The sequence below is a fragment of the Eschrichtius robustus genome, chromosome 8 (genome assembly GCF_028021215.1).
Source record: "Eschrichtius robustus isolate mEscRob2 chromosome 8, mEscRob2.pri, whole genome shotgun sequence".
Classification (NCBI taxonomy): domain Eukaryota; kingdom Metazoa; phylum Chordata; class Mammalia; order Artiodactyla; family Eschrichtiidae; genus Eschrichtius; species Eschrichtius robustus.
Genome location: NC_090831.1, coordinates 112724514 through 112746402, shown reverse-complemented (window position 1 = coordinate 112746402; position 21889 = coordinate 112724514). Strand labels below are relative to the sequence as shown.

Genomic DNA, 21889 nt, shown 5'->3' with positions numbered 1-21889 from the left:
GGTGTTCCCTGGCTTATAGGTGCATCACTCCAATCCCTGTCTCCATCACCACACAGCTGTCTTCTCCCTGTGTGTCTCTGCCTATGTCTCCTCTTATAATGACACCAGTCAGATTGCATGAGGACCCACCCTAATGACCTCATCTTACCTTGAATACATCTGCAAAGACCCTATTTCCAAATAAGATCACATTCACAAAAACGGAGTTAGGACTTCAAAACATCTTGGGGACTTCCCTGGTGGTCCAGTGGGTAAGACTCCATGCTGCCAATGCCAGGGGGCCCAGGTTTGATCCCTGGTCGGGGAACTAGATCCCACATGCCAGAACTAAGAAGCCCGCATGCCGCAACTAAAGATCCCACATGCCACAACGATGATCCCACGTGCAGCGACGAAGACCCGGTGCAGCCTAAATTAATTAATTAATTAAGAAATATAGGGACTTCCCTGGTGGTTCAGTGGTAAAGAATCCGCCTTCCAATGCAGGGACATGGGTTCAATCCCTGGTCGGGGAGCTAAGATCCCACATGCCCCAGGGCAACTAAGCCCTTGTGCCACAACTACTGAGCTCGCTCACTTCAATGAGAGAGCCCGCGTGCCACAAACTACAGAGCCCACGTGCGCTGGAGCCCGTGCGCCACAACTAGAGAGAGAAAAAACCCGCACGCCACAACTAGAGAGAAGTCTGAGCACCACAACGAAGAGACCACACGCTGCAACAAAAGATCCCGCATGCCTCAACAACTCGACGCAGCCCAAAAAAAAAAAAAAGAAATATATATATATCTCCTTGGAGGACATACTTCAATCCCTAACAAGTGGTAACAGCCTCCCACCATGGCTAGTCCCTGGACTGCTCCCTTAATCCTTTCACTCCTTAATAAATAGTCCCTTCATTAGAGTCTTTTCAATTCCTTTTTAGAAAGTGCCACCTGTTTCCTGCCAGGACCTTGACTGAGACCCCTATTGCCTGGCTGCCCTAGAGCACCTTGTAAGTGCTCTGGGAGCACCTTGTAAGTTACTGGGAATACAGTGGTGAGCAAACATTAGCACAGTCCCTGCCTTCATAGGGCTTACCGTCTGCCATTTCATTGGCTGAATCAAAATATCACAAAGTAAAATTGCAACTGGGATGCGATACAAAGGAGAGGTTCACAGAGCCCTGAACATGCTTATTCGGGGAGTCACTCTAGTCAGGGAGGGCTTCCCAGGGAGAGGACACCGGAGCCAGAATGTGGAGGATGAATGGAGTCAACCAGATAAAGAGGGGATCTTAAGGTACCCCCGCCCCCGGCTAAGGGAGAAGACCCAGAAGAAGGAAGCCAGTATCCCTATTTCCCCCCAAAGGCAGATCTACCTTCGTTCATATCCTAATCCATCCACAGGTGACTCTTCTCTCCAGGAAGAATTTACACTGTCTCCTGTCCTCACAGCTGCAGACCCCAGCAGAGAACTCTGGTGCAGAAGAGAGCACCCAAATCAGAGAGCAAGAGGCCGTCCCCAGGTCTACAGGTAAAGAGCAGCAGCACGTCGCAGAGGGCATGGCAGGGAGCAAGCGCCCTGGAAACCCAGGGACAGAGACGGCCAGCGCACAAGTCAGCCTCAACACACCCAACACCGAAATCACCATGTCCGTGAAAGCAGCGCCTCCCGCTCTGTGTTCCCAGACTCACTGGGGACACCCCAGCATGTCTCATCTGCTCCCCCTCTCCCTCGCTCAGCTCCTCCTCTGCGAAATCATTGTGTGTGTCTGATTTTACCTCCTCAATCTTTCTCAAACCCATGCTTTCCTCTCCTTCACCACTAGCTCCTGCCCTGTTTCAGGTCCTTACATCTCTCCCTAAACTTTGCATCCGCTCCTTCCTTGACTGGTCTCTACCTTGGCAAATCCACCCTCAACAGCACAGCCACCAGAAAGCCAACCACCTCGCTCCCCTGTGGGCGACCCTCCCTGACCACTTCCTCCCAGGAGGGTATAGTCCAGGTGTGACCGGGCCCTGCCTTCCCGCCAGCCTGTCTCCCACTGCCCATCCCTGATCTTCCAACAAGGCCAAACCCCTTTAGCTCCTCGTACACATCAAGTCATCTCTCCCCTTCTGTGCCATTTTTCAGGTTGTCCCACCTTTCACTGTACCCTCTCCCACAATCTAGTTAAATCCAGCTCATGCCTAAAATCTTGATTCAGGTGTCAACCCCTCCAAGAAGCCTTCCCTGACCCCCCTCCTCTCTCATTTCCCACCATAGGATCCTCCATTAAATCTAATATCACGTGCTCTAAATCTCTGTGGAGCTATTTCCCGCAGTAGAATGAAGATTCTTGATGGCAGGAACCATATCTTATTTGGTTTCCTATACCTATTGCTCCAAAAGTAGACGAATGAATGAGTGGAATGACAATCAAATGGGGGTTGACTGGGCCACTTCTGTGCTAAAGTCAGATGCCCTCAAAATGAACAGAATTCCCCCCCCCACTCACACACAACTATCACTATTACATGGGTCCCCGCTCAGCTCTCCCTCTACTGATCATTCTTCCAACCTATAGAAGCTGCTTTATTGGTATTTGTTTCATCTCAGTCCCTAATAGGCAGTATATGGAAGTTTCTACCATACAGTAGTTGTGTGACCTCGTTCTTTATCCTTTCTAAGCTTCAGTTTTCTGTAAAATGGACTCTATTACAGCATCCACTGAACAGATTTGCTGTGAACATTGAATGAAATAAGGTGCATGGTCAGAACTCAGTAAACGGTAGATCTCACTAAGCTGGAAAACGGTGCTGACAAGAGATACACAGGTAGGTGCAGTGGGAGTTCAGAGGTGAAAATGGACTTGACAACTGTTGCCTTAAGTAGAACATCCCTCCCCCCAAAAAAGTATTTTACACATGATCAGTAGCTGTGGGAAACTCCACTGTTGTGGGTTTACTGTGCTGTTAGAAAAGGCAGTGCTTGCATTCACTTGCCAGTCTTAACCAGCGTGCATGGAATTGCAGCAAGACCAAGAAAAACATGGAGAAAAAAAAAAAAATCAGTGTGTTAGGCCAAGGTTTCCCAAGACTTCCATCAGGCTCCTAGAGAAACTGTACAGGTTCGCCTCCTGCTGCTGGGGTGAAGTGGTGGGAGAGAGGGCCTGCCTTATCAAATGAAATGAGTAGCAAACACATTTGTTCCCAGCCCAGATCCAAAAGCTAATCCTCATCCTAGCTTAGTAATTAGTAGGTGACAGTTTGATGATTGCATCTGAAGGTGAGAAAGTCCAGGACTGGAGGTCAAGACTGTGCTTTCTGGTTCTGGTTTCCAGGACCAGTGGCCAGGCCAGTCATGTCCATCTTCCCTCCCCAGCAACCTCCTCGCTCATGGGAGTTCTCCTGGCAAGAGAACAGGGGGAGTGGAAGCTTTCTCAGCTTCAGCATCAATCAACAAACATTCAAGGGGCAACTGCAAAGCACCCAGTCCTGTGCCAGGTCCTTTGGGCAAGCTCTGCAGATTTAAAAAGGAAGTACACTGAACAGCAAAGGAAACCATCAACAAAATGAAAAGGCAACCTATGGAATGGGAGAAGGTATTTGCAAATAATGTATCTGACAAGCGGTTAATATCCACAACATATAAAGAATCCATACAACTCAATAGCAAAACACCAAACTGATTTTAAAATGGGCAGAGGAACTGAATAAACGTTTTTTCCAAAGAAGAAGTACAAATGACTAACAGTTACATGAAAAGATGCTCAACACCACTAATCATCAGGGAAATGCAAATCAAAACCACGAGATATCACTTCACACCTGTCAACAACGGCCATCATCAAAGAGACAAGTGATAACAAGTATTGGTGAGGATGCCAAGAAAAGGGCAGCCTTAAGCGCTGTTAGTAGGAATACAAATTGGTGTAGCCACTATGGAAAACAACATGGAGGTTCCTCAAAAAATTAAAAATAGAACTTGCATATGATCCAGCAATCCCACTTCTGGGGATATATCCAAAGAAATGAAATCACTATCTCAAAAAGATATCTGCACCCCCATGCTCATTGCAGCATTATTTACAATAACCAAAACCTGGAAACAACCTAAGTGTCCATCAACAAATGGATAAAGAAAATGTGGTATGTAAAAATACAGTGGACTATTATTCACCCGTAAAAAAGAAGGAAATTATGCCATTTACAACAACATGGATGGACCTTGAGGGCATTATGCTAAGTGAAATAAGTCAAAGAAAGCCAAATACTATATGATCTCACTTATACATGGAATCTTTTTTTTTTTAATTTATTTATTTTTGGCTGCGTTGGGTCTTCACTGCAGTGCGCAGGCTTCTCATTGCGGTGGCTTCTCTTGTTGTGGAGCACGGGCTCTAGGCACACGGGCTTCAGTAGTCGTGGCACGTGGGCTCAGTAGTTGTGGCTCGCAGGCTCTAGAGCACAGGCTCGGTAGTTGTGGCGCACGGGCTTAGTTGCTCCGCGGCATGTGGGATCTTCCCAGACCAGGGCTGGAACCCGTGTCCTCTGCATTGGCAGGTGGATTCTTAACCACTGTGCCACCAGGGAAGTCCCTATACATGGAATCTTAAAAAACCAAACTCACAGAAACAGAAAACAGATTGGTGGTTGCCAGAGCTGGGGGAGGGGGGAGAAATGGGTGCAGGTGGTCAAAAGGTACAAACCTCCAGTTATAAGATAAATAAGTTCCGGGGGTGTAACGTATATCATGGTAACTATAGTTAATAACACTGTATTGTATATTTGAAAGTTGCTAAAAGAGTAGATCTTAAAAGTTCTCAACACAGGAGGAAAAAAATGTGTGACTATGTGAGGTGATGGACGTTAATTAAACCTACTGTGGTGGGCTTCCCTGGTGGTGCAGTGGTTGAGAATCCACCTGCCAATGCAGGGGACACGGGTTCGAGCCCTGGTCTGGGAAGATCCCACATGCCACGGAGCAACTGGGCCCGTGAGCCACAACTACTGAGCCTTAGCGTCTGGAGCCTGTGCTCTGCAACAAGAGAGGCCGCGATAGTGAGAGGCCCGCGCACCGCGATGAAGAGTGGCCCCCGCTTGCCGCAACTAGAGAAAGCCCTCGTACAGAAACGAAGACCCAACACAGGCAATAAATAAATAAATAAATAAATTTAAAAAAGAAAAGAAGACTACTGTCTTTAAAAAAAAAAAAAAAAAAAACCTACTGTGGTCCTCTGGCTGCAGAACCTGCCCCCTTACCTTCTAGCCCAGCGCTGCCCAATGCAGTAGCCACTGGCCACATGCGGCCATTACTTGAAGTGCGGCTGGTCTGAATTGAAATGTGTGAAATACACATTGGATTTCAAAGACTTGGTATGAAAAAGGAATAGAAAATATCTTCTCAAAGTTGTATTGATTACATGTAGAAATTATAATATTGTAGATATATTGGGTTAAATAAAATGTATTACTACAACTGATTTCCCTGTTCCTTTTTACTTTCTTGACATGGCTGCTAGAACATTTTGAATTACATTTGTTTCTCGAATTATATTTCCATTGGAGAGGGCTGTTCTATATTGACCTCATAGTTTGCTTCAAGCATTAAATCAGTGAATACAATGAGAGCACCTAGCACAGTGCCTGGAACAAAGTAAGCACCCAACAGCTATTCCTAATATTAGAAAGATCAGTGTTTTGCAAATGGTGTAGCCAAGTTTTCTTTTTCAAGCAACTTCCTCTAACAGATAAAAAAGCACTTCTGATTGAAGCAAAGGGGTGTCCTTTCCAGCAGCTCATTCACCCTGGCACCACCTCCACAGCTTGGAAACCCACAGAGTGAAATCAACTTTAAATATCCTGCAAGCTTTAGCATTGTACGTCTATAATTTCAGAGAAGGCGAGGAAGTGGTGTTGGACAAAATCAAGGTGTCTATGGCAGAACTTTAAAAATGGTCACGGATCTTAAAAGTTCTCACCACAAAAAAGAATAATTAAGTGATGCAATGAATTTGGTTGCTCAAGCCATGGTGGTAATCATCTCGCAACAGAGACGTGTATCAAATCAACACGCTGTACACCTCAAACTTACACAATGTTATATGTCAAGTATATCTCAATAAAAATTAATTAAGGCCAAAAGAATGATCTTGGAAAAACACTACCATTTTGCTTGAGAGGATCAAAGTGATTTGCTACCAGATCTAGACAGTCCAGAAATCGGGGGGTCACGAATGTGAATGGGGTCACCTGTGGGCCCCTGGATCATCACCTGCCTGCACAATCCCCACGCACCACGGTAGCTCTCTCCTGCTCCTCACTAGGGCTAGCTCCAGGGAAGGGAACAAGTGACACTCAGCCCAGACACCACAATGACTTTGCTGTCCTGAAGGCAACTCTGGGCTCAGTCAGCCCCGGCGTCTGCCAGGCAAGCCACCTGGCTCTTGCTGCAGCCCTCGCCCCTGGCGCTGGTGTGTGTGTGTGTGTGTGTGTGTGTGTGTGTGTGTGTGTGTGTGTGTGTGTGTGTGTGTGTGTGTGTGTGTGTGTGTGTGTGTGTGTGTGTGTGTGTGTGTGTGTGTGTGTGTGTGTGTGTGTGTGTGTGTGTGTGTGTGTGTGTGTGTGTGTGTGTATGTATGGGGACAGTGGCCAGCTCTTTGCCGGGCTCTCTAACAAGTTCCGCAAGTCTGTTTGTTAAAGAAAAATTCCAGTGGGTGCATCCAACACATGGAACTCAAGTACAGAAATTATATTTATCCACCCCACTGCCAAGGAGATCACATGCCCCGTGAGTCACTCCAGATGTGCTCAAAAACAGAGTCTCTCTGTGGAAGCCCAGTCCCCCAATCCCAGAGAGAGTAGGATTAACAGAGGTCCCGCTCCTGTTCTCCCCAGGAGGCAGCCCTTGCCTCTACCCTTCTGAGGCAGGAGAGGGCATCTCTGCAGGTCTGAAAAGGAAGGGGAGGTAAGAACGATATCGTCACACTGGGAGGACCAGTACGGGCATACCTGTAGCTCCTGGGGTCCCACTGGGTCTGAGGGCGACTTTTCACCTTTTTGGAGGAAAAGATGTGTTGGAAGACGTTGCTGCTTCTGCTGTTGTATTATGATGCTCAGGCCACTCTGTCGCACAGGTGGAGCAGGGGTGAGTTGCTTTTAATTTATTTGTCTGCTTGATGCTCATTCTTCTTTCTTCAATACAATTAGGAATTTGGGGGGAAGAATGGAGAGAGCAGGAGGAAATTAGAAGCCCTGCACCCTGCTTTTATCTCATCTCTGCCAATTGCTTTATGCTTCTCGACATGCTAGAAGGTATTGGAAGGTGATGGGGGAAATGACACCAAAAACTCAAAGTCGCTGAGGGAACTGGGTCGAGGGGGAGAATGCGGAGAGCATCCCTTTCTGACAGGCCAGAGGGAAGTCATCTTTGCTTCGTAGAATGTGGACAGACTCCCTTGAGTTCCCCCCAGGCTGCTGCAGCTGGGCAGGGCGTGCGGAGAGCAGGTGCTCGGGACTGATACTGACATGAAGGGACTGGGGGTGCTGGCCGGCAAGAGGCCTGCTACCTGGAGGGAGCGGGGTGTCCACATGGAGGGCTCCACGCTGCTTCCTGAGCAGGAGTGGACACATCTTTCCAGCTGGAGAGAGCTGGTCCAGCAGCAGGAGAGGACGAGTAGCCCCTCAGCATCCTCGTGTCTGCCTGGCAGCTACCGCCCTGGCCAGCCCCCTCGGAAAGGAAGGAGCCCAGCAAGGCTGCTCCCCACGGCCGACTTCCTTGCTCTCGGGACACAGCTCCTGAGAGCCGGCCTGGCATATTTTATGGCTCCTGTGGGCAGACACTGGCAGCACCTCCAGTCAGTGAGGGTTTATCACTTAGGAAGCAAGGGACCAATAGTGCTGACTGCTCCACACCGATCTGAACTGAAATCTTTCCACTGCCTAAAGTCAACTGAGGTCTCTCTCCTGGAAAGAACTGGAAAAAGAAGTCAGGCTCACTGGTGTTTCCAGAGATCCAAAATAGGGTGACGACTGCACAGCAGCAAGAGGATGAGACCCCTGGTCCTCAACGCGAGTGTCAGGGAAGGAAGGAGCGGCCAGCTGGGGCACAGGGCAGATGTGAAATGGGGGAAAGAAAAAGCCAATGCACTTATTAGGGTTTTTATTCCCTCACTTGTAAGCACCTCCCTGCTCATCACGTGCACAAACTCTGGGGGCAACACTCGGAAGCACAGAGCAAAGAGACCTTGGCACTGTGTTCTGCCACTTACCCCTGTGTGACACTGGGGGCCTTCCTTAATCTGCCTATTAAAAAAGGATGATAACATCCACTCTTTAATGCACAGGCTGTTAGAAAGCCAAATGAGATGATTTGATTTGTTAAAAGGCTTGTAAACACAATAGCCGCATGATGAGCTATCCTGCAAGGAACTCACAGATTTAAGTTCTGCCTCTAATTGGCTGTGTGATGTCTGGGAAGACTTAACCTCTCTGAGCTTTAGTTCATGAACAGGTAACATATTAACAGTAACAAAAACTGACCCTCACTGTGTTGTCATGTGAGGGTCATATTGAAAAATGTAAATAAAACGCTTTGTAAGTGATGAGGAGCTATATAAATGTCAGCTATTACCTACTACTTAAAAAATGAAAAAATTTCATTAAAGAAAGTCTGAGGTTCTCAGCAGAAAACCTATCGGTTCTATAGCAACATCCTGAGAGCAGCTGCTCTGGCTACACCCCTCCTCACTGGGGAGGGTCTGCCCCCCAATAATGATAACAATCTGTATAAAGACACAAGGCCAACACAGCTGAAATAGAGGCCATGGTGAGGCAGCTGATGTTAAGTGCTGGATTAGCCGTTCATATCAGTGTTCAGGGCCAACACATGATGCAGAGCCCTTCCAACCATCATCAAAAGTCTTCCACGTAGTTGATTTTTTTTTTCGCTTTTAACATTTTTTTCTAATCATGAAAGGAATACACAATTGCCCTTTTTTTATGACGGAATGGGAGTCACACCCAGAGAAAAACCAATTTTTCCAAATGTATTAACTGTTCCTTTCGCCTGCATCCTTACCCCAACCCTGCCCCCCACCCCAGTGCTAGGCCTAATTTAGAAGAATTCCCTTTGGAAACAGTCAGAGGGCGACTTCTCCCTACAAAACCCTCCTCCTCCATCCCCCTCAGCACCATCCCCTGCCTCCACGGGTAGAAATGTGGAAATAAACCCAAAAGGAATACACCCTGCCATCAGGACATCTTTTTTTTCCTACCGTTCTCCCAGCCTCTCCCTTGGACGCGCTCTCTAGGATTCCGCCCTGGGAGGCAGCTCCCTGCGCCAGGACGGCTGCGCCAGCCCCACGGACTTGATTAAGACCAAGGGCCTCACCTGTGGTTAGCAAGGCCTCTGGGAAGCGGACACACCTGGCCCAAGTCCCAGCCCCACCCAGGTCCTGCCGGCACACCGCCTGGGGGGCTGCAGGGAACTAGCCAGTCTTTAAAAAAAAACATACACGTATTATTTCCTATAAGTATCTGATTTTTATTAAATACATATGTTATTTCTTTGAAAAGCAGTTTCATAAGGTAGGGTGGCCCTTCAGTGGTGGAATGTATGTCATCTTCAGGTGTCCAGTTTAGTGCTGTGTGTGTTTTCAGTCGTGAATATTCTGTGAAGGGAAGGGCCCCGGGTGGGTGTTTTCAGTAAGTGTCAACTGACTCACCGGTCCAGCATGACTAAGTAGCCACCTCATTCACTCCATGGTCACTGCCTTAGGAGGCGTTATTCTGACCACTAACAGGTAAGAAAGCTGGAGGATGGGGGAGAACTTAGCACTCCCCAGATCCCTCAGCTGGAAGCTTAGAGCTGGATCTCACTCCCCCAACCCAGTCTGCAGAGGCAGAGTCTCAATGTCCTCATCCACGCCCCTGCATCCCTTCCAGGTGCTCCCCCTGGGTGGTGGCACATTCTGGCCAAGGGGAGCCAACTCACAGCAGCCCTTTCAGAAGCACTCCAGAGGACCCCAACACACGGGGCCAAGATCCTGGCTCCCTCAGGACATCACTGTGTTTCCAAAGGGCTGGTCCAGGAGCAAAAAAGTAAATGACATCAGTAGGATCTGGCAAAAGACCTTTTATAAATGAGAGCTTTTCCTTTCCACACCCACGGTCATTTCCATAGAGTTGTGTCAACTGATTCATTAAAAATATGGTTGTATTTTGGTATGATATGGTCATCCTTTGGATGGATGTGAATCCATTGGAAAGGATGTGAATCCTTTCCAATAAGCTCTTTGGTACAGATGCTGTGCACAGTTACATGGAAACCATGGTCAGCCTTAATACTGTTCTGTTTTTTTTAACCTATTTGGGAGATGGGAGGGAAGAAGAGATTTTTATCCCAGGTTATAAAAAGTCAAAGAGAAGATTAGGCTCAAAGCAAAAATAGGCTCTTCCATTTAGGGAGGCTTCTGCCTATACGTCTGGGCAAGAAAGCTTGAAGGAGGTAAGGCTTGGGGAGCAAGACAGGTGCAGGTGCAAGCCTTGACTGAGATAATTAAAAGTAGCTTCTCTGGGTATGAAGGGAACCCTTCTTTACTGTTGATGGGAATGTAAACTGGTGCAGGCACTATGGAGAACAGTATGGAGGTTCCTAAAAGAACTAAACATAGAGTTACCATATGATCCAGCAATCCCACTCCTGGGTATATATCTGGAGACAACCATAATTTGAAAAGTTACATGCACTTCAATGTTCATAGCAGCACTCTTCACAATAACCAAGACAGGGAAGCAACCTAAATGTCCATCGACAGAGGAATGGATAAAGATGTGGTACATATATACACAGCGGAATACTACTCAGCCATAAAAAAGAATGAAATAACGCCATCTGCAGCAACATGGATGGACCTAGAGATGATCATACTAAGTGAAGTAAGTCAGAGAAAAACAAATATCATACGATATCATTTATATGTGGAATCTAAAATATGATACAGATGAACTTATTTACAGAACAGAAACAGACTCACAGACAGCGAAAACAAACTTATGGTTACCAAAGGGGGAAAGGGGTGGGGGAAAGATAAATTAGGAGTTTGGGATTAGCAGATACAAACTACCATATATAAACTAGATAAACAACAAGGACCTACTATTCAGCACAGGGAACTATATTCAGTATCTTGTAATAACCTATAATGAAAAAGAATATATATGTATAACTAAATATATATGTGTGTGTGTGTATATATACATATGTCTGAATCACTTTACTGTACACCAGAAACTAACGTAACATTGTAAATCAACTATACTTCAATTAAAAAAAAAAAAAATCAGTTTCTCCTAGACCCAAACAGGGGTTCCTCATAGATAAAGGGAGGGTGTGACGGAGACAGGAGACAACATCTACTTTCTGATAATTATCCAGGACCTGTAACTGCAAATAAGTTCTAGAATCACCCTGTTAAAAAGAGAAGGATTTGGTGAGGCACTCTGAAAACAATGGAGTTGAGTAACAAGGAGAGTGAACGTGTTTCTATGGGATTGTTTATTCATTCAACAGTCATCGGCAGGATTTTAGGCACTGGGAATACAGTAGTGAACAAAACAGACAAAATCCCATGCCCTTGTGAGCTGACATCCTAGTGAAAGGAAACAGACAATAAGCACATATAGAAATAAAACATCTGGTTCATTGGATGGCAGTAAAGTTGGGACAGATTAGAGGGTATAAAGGATCACAAGTTTAAATAGGAGAGTCAGGGAGGGCCTCACTGAGGAGGTGACTTGAGACCTGAAGGAAACACAGGAGTGAGCCATGCAGTCTCCAGGGAAAGAGTATTCCAGGCAGATGGAACAGAAATGCAAAGCCCCTGTGGCAGAGGCATGCTTGGTGAGCTCAAGCAACAGTGAGGAGGCCTGCAGCTAGAGGGGCATGAGCCAGAGGATAATAGCAGATGAGTGCAGAGAGGTAGTAAGAAGTCAAGTCGCGTAGTACCTGGTGGCCATCTGAAGATCTTTGGCTTCTACTCTGAGGGAGATGGAAAGCCATAGAGGTTTCTGGGCAGAGAACTGACATCATCCAACCTATGTTTTCACAGAATCACTTTACTTGCTGTGTTAAGAATACAATGAGGTGGACTTCCCTGGCAGGTCCAGTGGTTAAGACTCTGTGCTTCCACTGCCGGGGGCACGGGTTCGACCCCTGGCAGGGGAACTAAGATCCCGCATGCCACGTGGCATGGCAAAAAAAAAAAAAAAAAAAAAAAAAAAGAATACAATGAGGAGGATGAAGATGCCAGCCAAGGATGGAAACAGAGATACCATTAGGAGAAATGTTCAAGTTTTGGACCAGGAGGCTAGCTGGGATGCGGTAAGAAGTAGCCAGATTCCAGATATATTCTGAAGGTAGAGCCAACAAGATTTGCTGATTAGTGGGGTGTGACATGTGAAAGAAAGAGAAAAGGTAAGGATGACTGACAACTCCCAGGTTTTGACCTGAGCAACTACAAGAGATGGGAAGACAGCAGACAAAGCAGGAGATGCGGAGCAGGCGTGATGGATGGCGGGGGTTGGGACTGGGTTGGGGATCAGGAGAGACAACTATTATGAATCCAAAAGGGGACTCCTGCAGGCGGTTGCATATCTAGAAGTCAGGCCCAGAAATACACAGCAGAACATCTGTACAAAGTCAGTGTGGCTAGTGAGAGGGGAGAGACCCAGGCTGAGACCAGGAGTCTGCAATGCGAAGAGATGGATGAGGAGGAAGAGTGGCCAGCAAGGGGGTATTTTTTTTTTAAAGAAGCAGCAGCAACGTGTTTTCATGCTGGCTTGAAAGATCAGTAGAGAGGGGAAAATTAACGACGTGGGAGAGAAAGGTGGAAAGGTGAGCGACATCTTTATTGGAGACCTCGTGCACGCGGGGAAAAGTTGGCTCGAGATAAGAGCAGGGACACGATAACAGAAGGGAAGTCAGAGGATCTGGGCAAGAGGCCGGTAACTGGTTTAAGGAGAAAGGAGGAGGTGTGAAATCATCATCCATTTCACGCTGAAATAGAGTGAGAGGAATCAGGAAGTATGGGTAATGGTCAGGCAGCATTTCGGGCCCCTCCTGAGAATAACGATCACGAATTTCAAGTGAGACCATTTAACCCAGGTGCAGATGTGGAACAGGTAAAGAGATGGGGTGTGCTTTTGCCTAGTGACTGCAAAGGAACAAAGAGGGAGCAAAGGAGATGAGGATTTGTGCAAGAGAATGATCACAAGGCTGTAGAAATTTGACCTTGTATATCACATTATCAGCCAAAGTTAGAGATTTGTTTAAATATGTGTGATTCATTAAGAGTATGTTTTATACCGTACGCATTCATTCATTCCTAATTAACTACATGTATCCTTCCCGGGGTTACACACAACTGAAGAACGCCCAGTCTTGGGGCAGATGCACCTACAAGAAGATAGCGTGGTTCACCCTACTGGGGAGATTGGGGGTTTTTTGTTTGCGTGTTTCTTTGTTGTTTCGTTTTTTTTTAACTTTTATTTTATATTGGAGTATAGTGGATTAACAATGTTGTGATAGTTTCAGGTATACAGGAAAGTGATTCAGTTATACCTATACATGTATCTATTCTTTTTCAAATTCTTTCCCCATTTAGGTTATTACAGAATATTGAGCAGTGTTCCCTGTGCTATACAGTAGGTCCTTGTTGGTTATCTATTTTAAATACAGCAGTTGGGTTTTGAAGCCCTTGAGACCTGGATTTTAATCTCAGTCCTATTACAAACAAGTTGGGTGGCCAAGGGCAAGTTTCTTAGCCTCCAAGTTTCTTCATCTATAAAATGAGATGTGAATGTTTACCTCACAAGTTACATAAGGAAAGCACCAAGCATGCTGACTGACCTGACCCACAGTGAGCTCATAAGCTGTTAGGATGTCTGGGCTCCACATTTGAACAACTTTGGCCTGAGGTCCAAATGTGTCTCTCAATAGAAGACACGGACAGAACATGCTAAGACACATGAATCCCTGGATCCAGTTCCTGAACTAAGTTAGTGCATGTGGCGTGAACTTTAGCAAGTACATTTTTTGTTCCATGCGGGTTGGTCCAGTGTATCACAGATACTCAGTGTCCCCTGAAGGCTCATGAGTCCGGGGGGTCGGGGAGGAGGGGCTGGCTCCCCTGCCCGAGGCTGGCCAGTACAGCAGACCTTCATGCAAGGCCATGGGGGAGTCTCTGGTGTCCCCTGATCACACCGAGTGGTCCTTGTGGGCATATTCACAACCTGAAGAAATAGCCGGAGTGTGGGCTGGGTGTGGAGCATTAAGTGAAAAAGGAAGAAACAAATCGGCCTAGTTTTACACCAGACAGAAGACACACAAAGTCAGTGATCTTAACAACACCGTCCCAGCAGCCTTCCTGCCCAAGGCTCCGCACTCAGGTGGTGCCCAAGAGGGAGTGGGATCTTTCTGCCAGTCTCTGCCTCCCCACCCCGTTCCCCTCTCTCCTTTCTCCCTCCGAGAGGGTGCAGCTGCTAACAGCTGTCCAGTGGGAGCATTCAGGCCTCAGAACTATCAGCCTCACGAAGATGGCGCTGCCCAAAGCCGCTTATGATCGCTCGCAGCGAGGAGGGAGCCGAACTTAAAACGACCTCATAAATTTGGGAGATGGGGCAGAAGGGAAAGGAAGGAAAACCAGCAAAGCCTGAATTGGAGAGTCTCCAGGGATGTTCTGTTTTGTTGTTGTTGTTGTTTTAATACCTAGTTTATTTTTAAAATCATTCCAAAATGTATATATTGAGACTGCACTCAGTATATATATTGAGCTCTACGCAGACACTGAGGTCAAGCAGAAGCATAAAATTCATTCCCTCCCAGGAGCCAGCAATAGACAGCAAGATGTGAAATGTGCAGAAGGGATGCAAGAAGAAGATACAAAGAGAATTAAGGAGATGGAGAAGGAACACAACAGTGTACGGTGGGGTCCCAGGGAAAGGCTTCCTAGGGGCACAGGGCTGTTCTTCTAACCACGTGGGAGCCGGTCTGGTTTAAAGGTTTGCATGCGTACCTCTTGGAGTTGGTCAGCTCTCGGTCGGGCCATTTGCGTTCTGGCAGGGTCCAGCCTCTGTCATTATGGACAAGGACATCTGATCTGGAGTGGCTGGTCGTTTAACTTCTTACCTGAATGTTTCGACGTGGGCCAGACACAGCTTATTTCTTGCCCACCACTGGCAGCATCTCCAGTGGAGATGAATTCAGGTCTCCAGACCTAGCCTCATGCACAGGAAGTCAGACACGGGCAGCTGCTGAGACGCCTGCCCCAGAGCTGGCTGCACGTCAGAGCCCAGAGGGCCATAAAAGCCCCTGCCCCACACACACCGTCGAAGCAGCCACAGCAACGTGAGGGGTACCTGTGGAAGGTGGGTAGAAGGGGAAGGGGTCCATCTGTGGGACTCCGGTGCTCCCCACATATACTTTCTGAAGCAATAATCAGCCCTAGTCCAGAGGCTGAATTGTTTTCTAACAATCTTCCCCAAACTGTGTTATTATTTTAAAAATTACAAGAACAAGGGCTCTTGGAAACAACATTTCCATTATTAAGCCCAGCTTTGCATCAGGAAGTATTTTCTTCCCAACTCTTGAGAACTAGGGGTCCACCAGGGGTGTGCATGTTAAAGGAAGTGGCTGTTCGCAGAGAAGCAATTGAGTGAAGCGCGTGTAGGTCTGGCCTTGAATAACTTCCCGGGAGGCAGTAGAAAGGGCCCTGTGCCAGGACCTTGTTCCCTCCTATCCCCTTCACCTGCTGCAGTGTGAGTTTTTTTAAAGGGAACAATACCTTTCATTTCACAATAACAGAGAAGACATAAAGGAGTTGCTCTCAGATCCTACCTTGAAAAGGGGGTTCATGGTAAGAAGGAATAGGCCACATCTTGGTCCAGGACCAGTTCTGGTCCTGGTGTCGCCTCCCACCAAGGAGAAAGAAGGGTCAAAGTACACCCCTCCTTGTGCCGCCACTCTCTTGTCTCCGAGAACACGAGGGCCTTGGTCTCTTCAGATGCCCCTATAAGGCTTCATCGGATGGGAGTGAGCTCTGAATTCTAGCCGGGCACCAGCTGCTTGGCGGTGGGTCTGGGTAACCCAGTGGTTATGGACACTGCCTGCCCGGGAGCTGTCAGAAGTCCCGATGCCTACTTCCACCCCGTAGATGCCCACGAACTGGCCTGGGAGGCGGCCTTGGGCATGCAGGTTTATAAAGCTCCCCCCAGGTGATTCTAACGCACAGTCAAGGCTGAGAAGCATTGGGCTAAATCGGGAGTGTCCACGCAGCAGGGACAGCTCCTTCTACACAGCCTTGGGTCAAGCACCTTCTCACTGTCAACCTAGGCTGCCATCAGAAGTACCTAGGAAGCTTTCAAAACATTTACTGTCTCAATCACATCCTAGTCACTGAAATCCGAACTACTGGAGCTGGGACCCACACACCCTGGGTGACTCTAATGTACCGTCAAGGTTGTGAACCCGCGGAGTAGGAGATGCCTCGCCCTCCCGAGCTCCACCTGAGACCAGAGGCAGAGGCTGCGAGTGAGCAGAGGCTAAGGCCTTCTCACGTCCTAAAATCTATGATTCTGTGGGAAATGGGCACTTTTCTGGCAAAGAGAACAAATTCTGCTAAAATTCTAGGCCAGGAACTATTGCTCTGGAGTCTGTAGGCGCCATCCCCCGAGATGGTCTGCGGAAGCAGGGCTACCCCTCTGCCCGTCAAGGCCCCCGTCAATGCAGGGACGCGGTCTGCCAACTGCTGCACCTTGTGTGTGCACCCTGGAAACCTGCCAGGCTACGCTGCACAGGCCTAAACATGAAAGCACATTGATCCAAGCCCCTGAGGAACTTGTGGGCTAGACAATAAATGGATTACAGAGAAAGCAATATTACAGCAATACTACAGCCAACCAGCTTTTCCAGGAGGTGGGAGATTCCTACCAGTGAGCTTTTCAGGAAATGTCCTTTACGTTGAAGATGTTCCATTCTTATCACTTCTAATAGAAATCCTTGCTTATGCAGTTCCCTTCTTCAACACAGTACTCTGGACATCACTGGACCCTATCTTGATGGCCCAAGGGCGCCATTATCAAGAAGCAGAGCTGTCATGTATGGTTACGCAAATTGCGCTTTGCACAACTTCAGGGGACCCTACTTACCTTGAGGTCTCACCAATTTTTACAGTTATTGCCCAGTTTTCTGGTAGATCACAGCCAAGTGTCTTGAAGAAGCTGCCCCTTTTTCTCGCAGCTCCACCACCACTTGGATTCAGTCACTTTCAAGACTGGATGGCTAACCTTGGGGTTCACCCACGGGAGAAGCCAGTGCACGCAGCAGCCCCGCGAGCTCACTCTTTTTTTCTTTCAGCGGTGCTCTTCCCTGCCGCCCACCGGCCAAAGAGATCCTCGTCGGTGCCCTTGAACCCCGTCCTGCAGAGCTCCCTGGAGGAAGTAGAGCTGCTCTATGAGGTAGGCAGAGGGGAGAGTGGGCCACTCAAGTAACTCAAAAGGCATTGCTCCTTCTCTATGTTTTTTGGAGAAGTGACCTGAGTCCCTGAAAATGATGGACCTCTGCTGCCCGGGGACTGGCCTAGACTTGTGTGTGGAGGTTGTGGAATCCTGCGCATCCCAAAGGAAAGTGTTCCTCGTACCCCCTTCTCCTTTCCCGCATGCCGTCCCAGGGAAGGATGGCATTAGGGGTTTAGTCGAGGAAAAATTAGAGATATAGGCTTGGCCCAGAGGTGCCTCTACCTGCACCCAAGCAACAGAGCGGGGCAATATTCCCCAGCCAGAGCTTTAAGCCAGGACTCATCAGCAGTGCCCAGGCAATGCCAAACCTATTGTCTGAGTGGAGTCCTGTCTCAGTAACCTCATACTGTGACAGCCCCATTTTTGAATCTGGGGCTGCCCCAAAGGCTCTCTCCCTCTGCCTCTCACACCTCTGGCACCAAGACCCCACTCCTCCTCCAAACCACAGGTAAATTTCCCAAGGCCGCTTGGTTTGGTTCAGAGATAAAATTCCAGGCTCAAGACCTGAGCTTTAGTTCTGGTTCTGCCGCCCATCAGCTATGTAACCTTGCATAAGCCACCATTTCTCCCTGGGCCTGAATCTCCTCTGCTGTTAAATGAGGGACTCCAAGATCATCAAAGTTCCCCTCCTGCCTTGACGTCCTCTGACACCCTGCATGTACTAGAACTGTCTGACCAAGAAGGAGACAGCCTGCCATAGTCAAGCAGCTGAGCCAGGCAGAAGATTTCAAATCCTGCCTCGGGGAACAAACTGGAAAATGCATAGCCTCTGCCAGGTCATGAACATGGGAGTCTGAGCAAGAGACCTGTTTTAGGAAGATAACAGACAGTAGCACGCAGGATGGATTAGAGCCGGGGGAAGCCGGAGACAGAGGGGAGAGTTAGGACTCTGAGTCTAAATTGTACTGATTAGGTTCCTGATATGAGCCTGGCACTGAGCAGGGGGTGCCTATGACAGACCTCACCCCTACTCTTAAAGAACAGTCAAGAAATCAGGACAAATCTCTGTAGCACACTTAATTCCTAGCACAATTCTCTGCATCCTTCTAATTCCCAGCTTCTGATTTTAAATTATCCCAAATAGTCAGTTTGCGCTTTAGAAGATCTTTGGTGGGTGGGAGGGAGGAAGGAGAGAAGGGGGTGATTCGGGACACTAGAAACAACAAAGAGTCACTTAATACTGGCTTTGTACCAGGCACAGTGATAGATGTTGCTCATACTTGTCTTATTTACTCCTCACAATATGCCAGTGAAGTATTGTTATTAATCATTTCACAGAGGAAGAAAATGAGGCTGAGAGAAGTTAAGTGACTCATCCGAGGTTACACAGGTAGTGGGGAAAGAAAGAACTGGGACCCAGGTCTCTTGATTCCAAAGCTCTTTGCAAGCCACCTCCCTACATGAACGCATGCGATCATGAATCCAGTGATGTCCTCAACAACAATGAGTGCCTCATGCTTTTCCACACCCGATGTTTCTCCCCAGTTCCTGCTGGCTGAACTTGAGATCAGCCCTGACCTGAAGATCTCCATCAAGGACGAGGAGCTCGCCTCCCTGCGGAAGGCCTCGGACTTCCGCGCCATCTGCAATGATGTGATCCCCAAGAGCATCACAGCCATCCGGCGGCTGAGCGCCAGCCTCTCCAGCCACCCCGGCATCCTCAAGAAAGAGGACTTCGAAAGGACAGCGCTGACCCTGGCCTACACAGCCTACCGCACAGCCTCGGCCCAAGGGCATCAGAAGGCTATCTGGGCCCAGTCCCTCCTTAGCCTCTTCCATGCCTTGAGGCACGACTTGATGCGGTCCCCATGTCCCAGAGCATCTCCCTGAGAGACCGGCTGGCACCAGGACCACGGAGCAGGGACCAGCACACAGTAATCCAGAAAGTCTTCATTCTCTACTCCGTTTACAGAGACCAGCCACAAAACACATACCACCAACTCAGAGCAGCAAAGATAAAATAAGAAACACTGATGCCCTTTGCCCCTTGTAACTTCTTGACAAGCATGAGATTGTGATTCATATCATAATGTGACCTGGGCTGGAAAAAAGGGCTGGAATGGTAATTCAAGATGCCTCCAGAGGCTGAATGGTTTGCCTGGTGAATTGCAGGAGGCTAAGATGTGCTTTAACATTGAGTGACTGTAACACAAACACCCAAGAGTGAGGACAGAGCCAGGAGAGACATAACAGAAGTTTGGGCATGGTGGGAAAGTGGGGGACAGATTTCTTTGGTCCTAAGAGATCAGGGTGCTGGATTGAATGAACATCTTTCCAAAGTTCTGTAGTAAGATATAAAGAAACTAGAGCTATAGCCAAATAAATGCATTGTTAACCAAGGATATACTTCTCAACTTTTCCAAAAGTCCCCAAAAAGAATCAGTCAGAAAATCAGTTATGACCTATATATCTAGACTCTTCTTTCCTGAAGTCTGGTCTAATGTAGAGGAGAAACATGAAGGGGGCCAACAGAAATGCTACTGTCATGCCTTGCCTTTTGAACAGAGAAACCAAGCTAATGCAGAGAGGGTCATCCTAACGAAAGAGGTGGCACCAGTGCCACGGCCTGCCTATCCTAATGCTAAAATTATTTAGCATCATCAGAGAATTAAGTGCTCCAAATAAAAATGATTTTCAGATGACAGAATTTTACCCTTTCAAATGCCAAAACTTTCATTTTAGCAATATTGACTGGATAGATATGAAAGCCAGTAAGCTTGAATTTAGTATCTTGGAAACATTCTAATGAAGGAGTTAGATGAGATCATCTCTAAGATTCTTCTACTTCTGAAATTCTCACAAGCATTTAACTAACTGTGAGATGTTACAGGGAGGACCCCTGGACCTGAGATGTCTCTGCTGGACTGTTTGTATCAACCCTGAAAGGTCCCAGGCTTTCTTAACTCTGAATCTGGTGTGAGTTTTTCTGTTGCCTTCCTCACTGTCAGGCGATAAAAGTAGCACTTTTCTTTGCTACCAACATAACTTGCCCTTTGCAATTTGTTCTTTCTTACTGGGCATCGCCTGAAAAATAAGATAGCAAGTCTTGTTATAATTCCACATTAAATAAGAGTTAATAGATGAAGGTCCCTGCTAGCAGTAAAGCACCTGGGTCCTAATAAAGATTCCTCACCAGCTCAGAGATCTTTCCAGTTTCTCCGAGGTTTACAGCTGGGTTCTGGAGGCTAAAGCTGCAAGAAGTCTTATCTTTGAATAAACAAGGATTCACTGGGCTAAATTTTTTATTCTGAAATGGGTATTTAACAATTGCCACTGAATGAAGACGAAAGCTGGTCTGGACTTCTTTAGAATCTTTGAATAAGTGAGCCTTGCCTAGCAGCTCAAACTGCATGATCTTTTGAAGTAATACCAGGATGCAGGAACAAGGTGTTTATCATCAGAGAAAAATCCCACTTCGCATCCCGATGTTCTCAGGCTCAGAAGGTTAATCAGTCTCTCTGGTTCTCATTCCCTGGTTATATTGCTCTTTTACCTCCCTCAAATACAGACTCTGATATATGCTTTTTTGTTCAATTTTTCTCTTTCTAAGATTGCATGTTCTCTTTGACGTAGTCACTCCACTTGCCTCTTTCTTTTCATTGTATTTGGTGTCTCTGCTGTTCTGTCTTTGGGTCCCGTTCTGATTATCTTTATATCCATTCCTCGAGGCATCTCCTAGTTTCTTCTGCTGCCTCTACTTGCCCATACTCTGTTGCTCACCGTCTCCTTTGGGGATCACTGTCTGATTAAAACAAAGTCAAGACAGAGGTACAGACAAGTTTGGAATTGCCCAGAAAGCAGATTAGCCTCACGGCCTACCTTCAGTATTTGTGCTTTTCCTGGATGTGGGCTGGAGAGGGGGGTCAGCAGGGCCTCAATCCCTAGACACTGGGCAATACTCTGTCAGAGTCTTGCATCCACCCTGGCGCTCCACCCCTATCAGAATGGATCTGAGAGCTTTCTTCTAGTCACCAGGAGGAAAGACCCACCCTTGTCGTCCCTGCTTACCATGTTAGGATATACATGGCTGCACCCAGGGGTAGGAGATCCGTGAATGGGAGGGTGGTTCCCAGGACCAGTGATAGCAATGGCAGTTCATTCACCCTGCCACAAAAAATTAAAGGCACTTTTGTACTGATAAATTGGGTCCATACTTACGTGGCAAGCAATTGAAAAAAAAAAAAAGAATTAAGAAGGGCACAACCTTTTTAAAGACAAATGAAAATTTCATTTTTAGTAACTAGATACTTAAACACTATTTTAGGCTGAATACAAATGAATTGTTTACCCACAAAAAGTTTTATAGCAATGACTTCATTTACAAGCAAAATCAAATATTCTCCTCACCACCACCACCC

At 47.2% G+C, this 21889-nt stretch overlaps 1 protein-coding gene across 1 annotated transcript; it reads left to right on the top strand.

Moving 5' to 3' along the window:
* The first annotated feature begins 6773 nt into the window (after window positions 1-6773).
* Window positions 6774-20769, top strand: FAM180A (family with sequence similarity 180 member A). The gene is made up of 3 exons (XM_068549522.1): window positions 6774-7104; window positions 17371-17471; window positions 19017-20769. Exons 1-3 carry the CDS (start codon window positions 7029-7031, stop codon window positions 19359-19361), a joined length of 522 nt encoding a protein of 173 aa, XP_068405623.1. The 5' UTR covers window positions 6774-7028; the 3' UTR covers window positions 19362-20769.
* Window positions 20770-21889: the final 1120 nt, after the last annotated feature.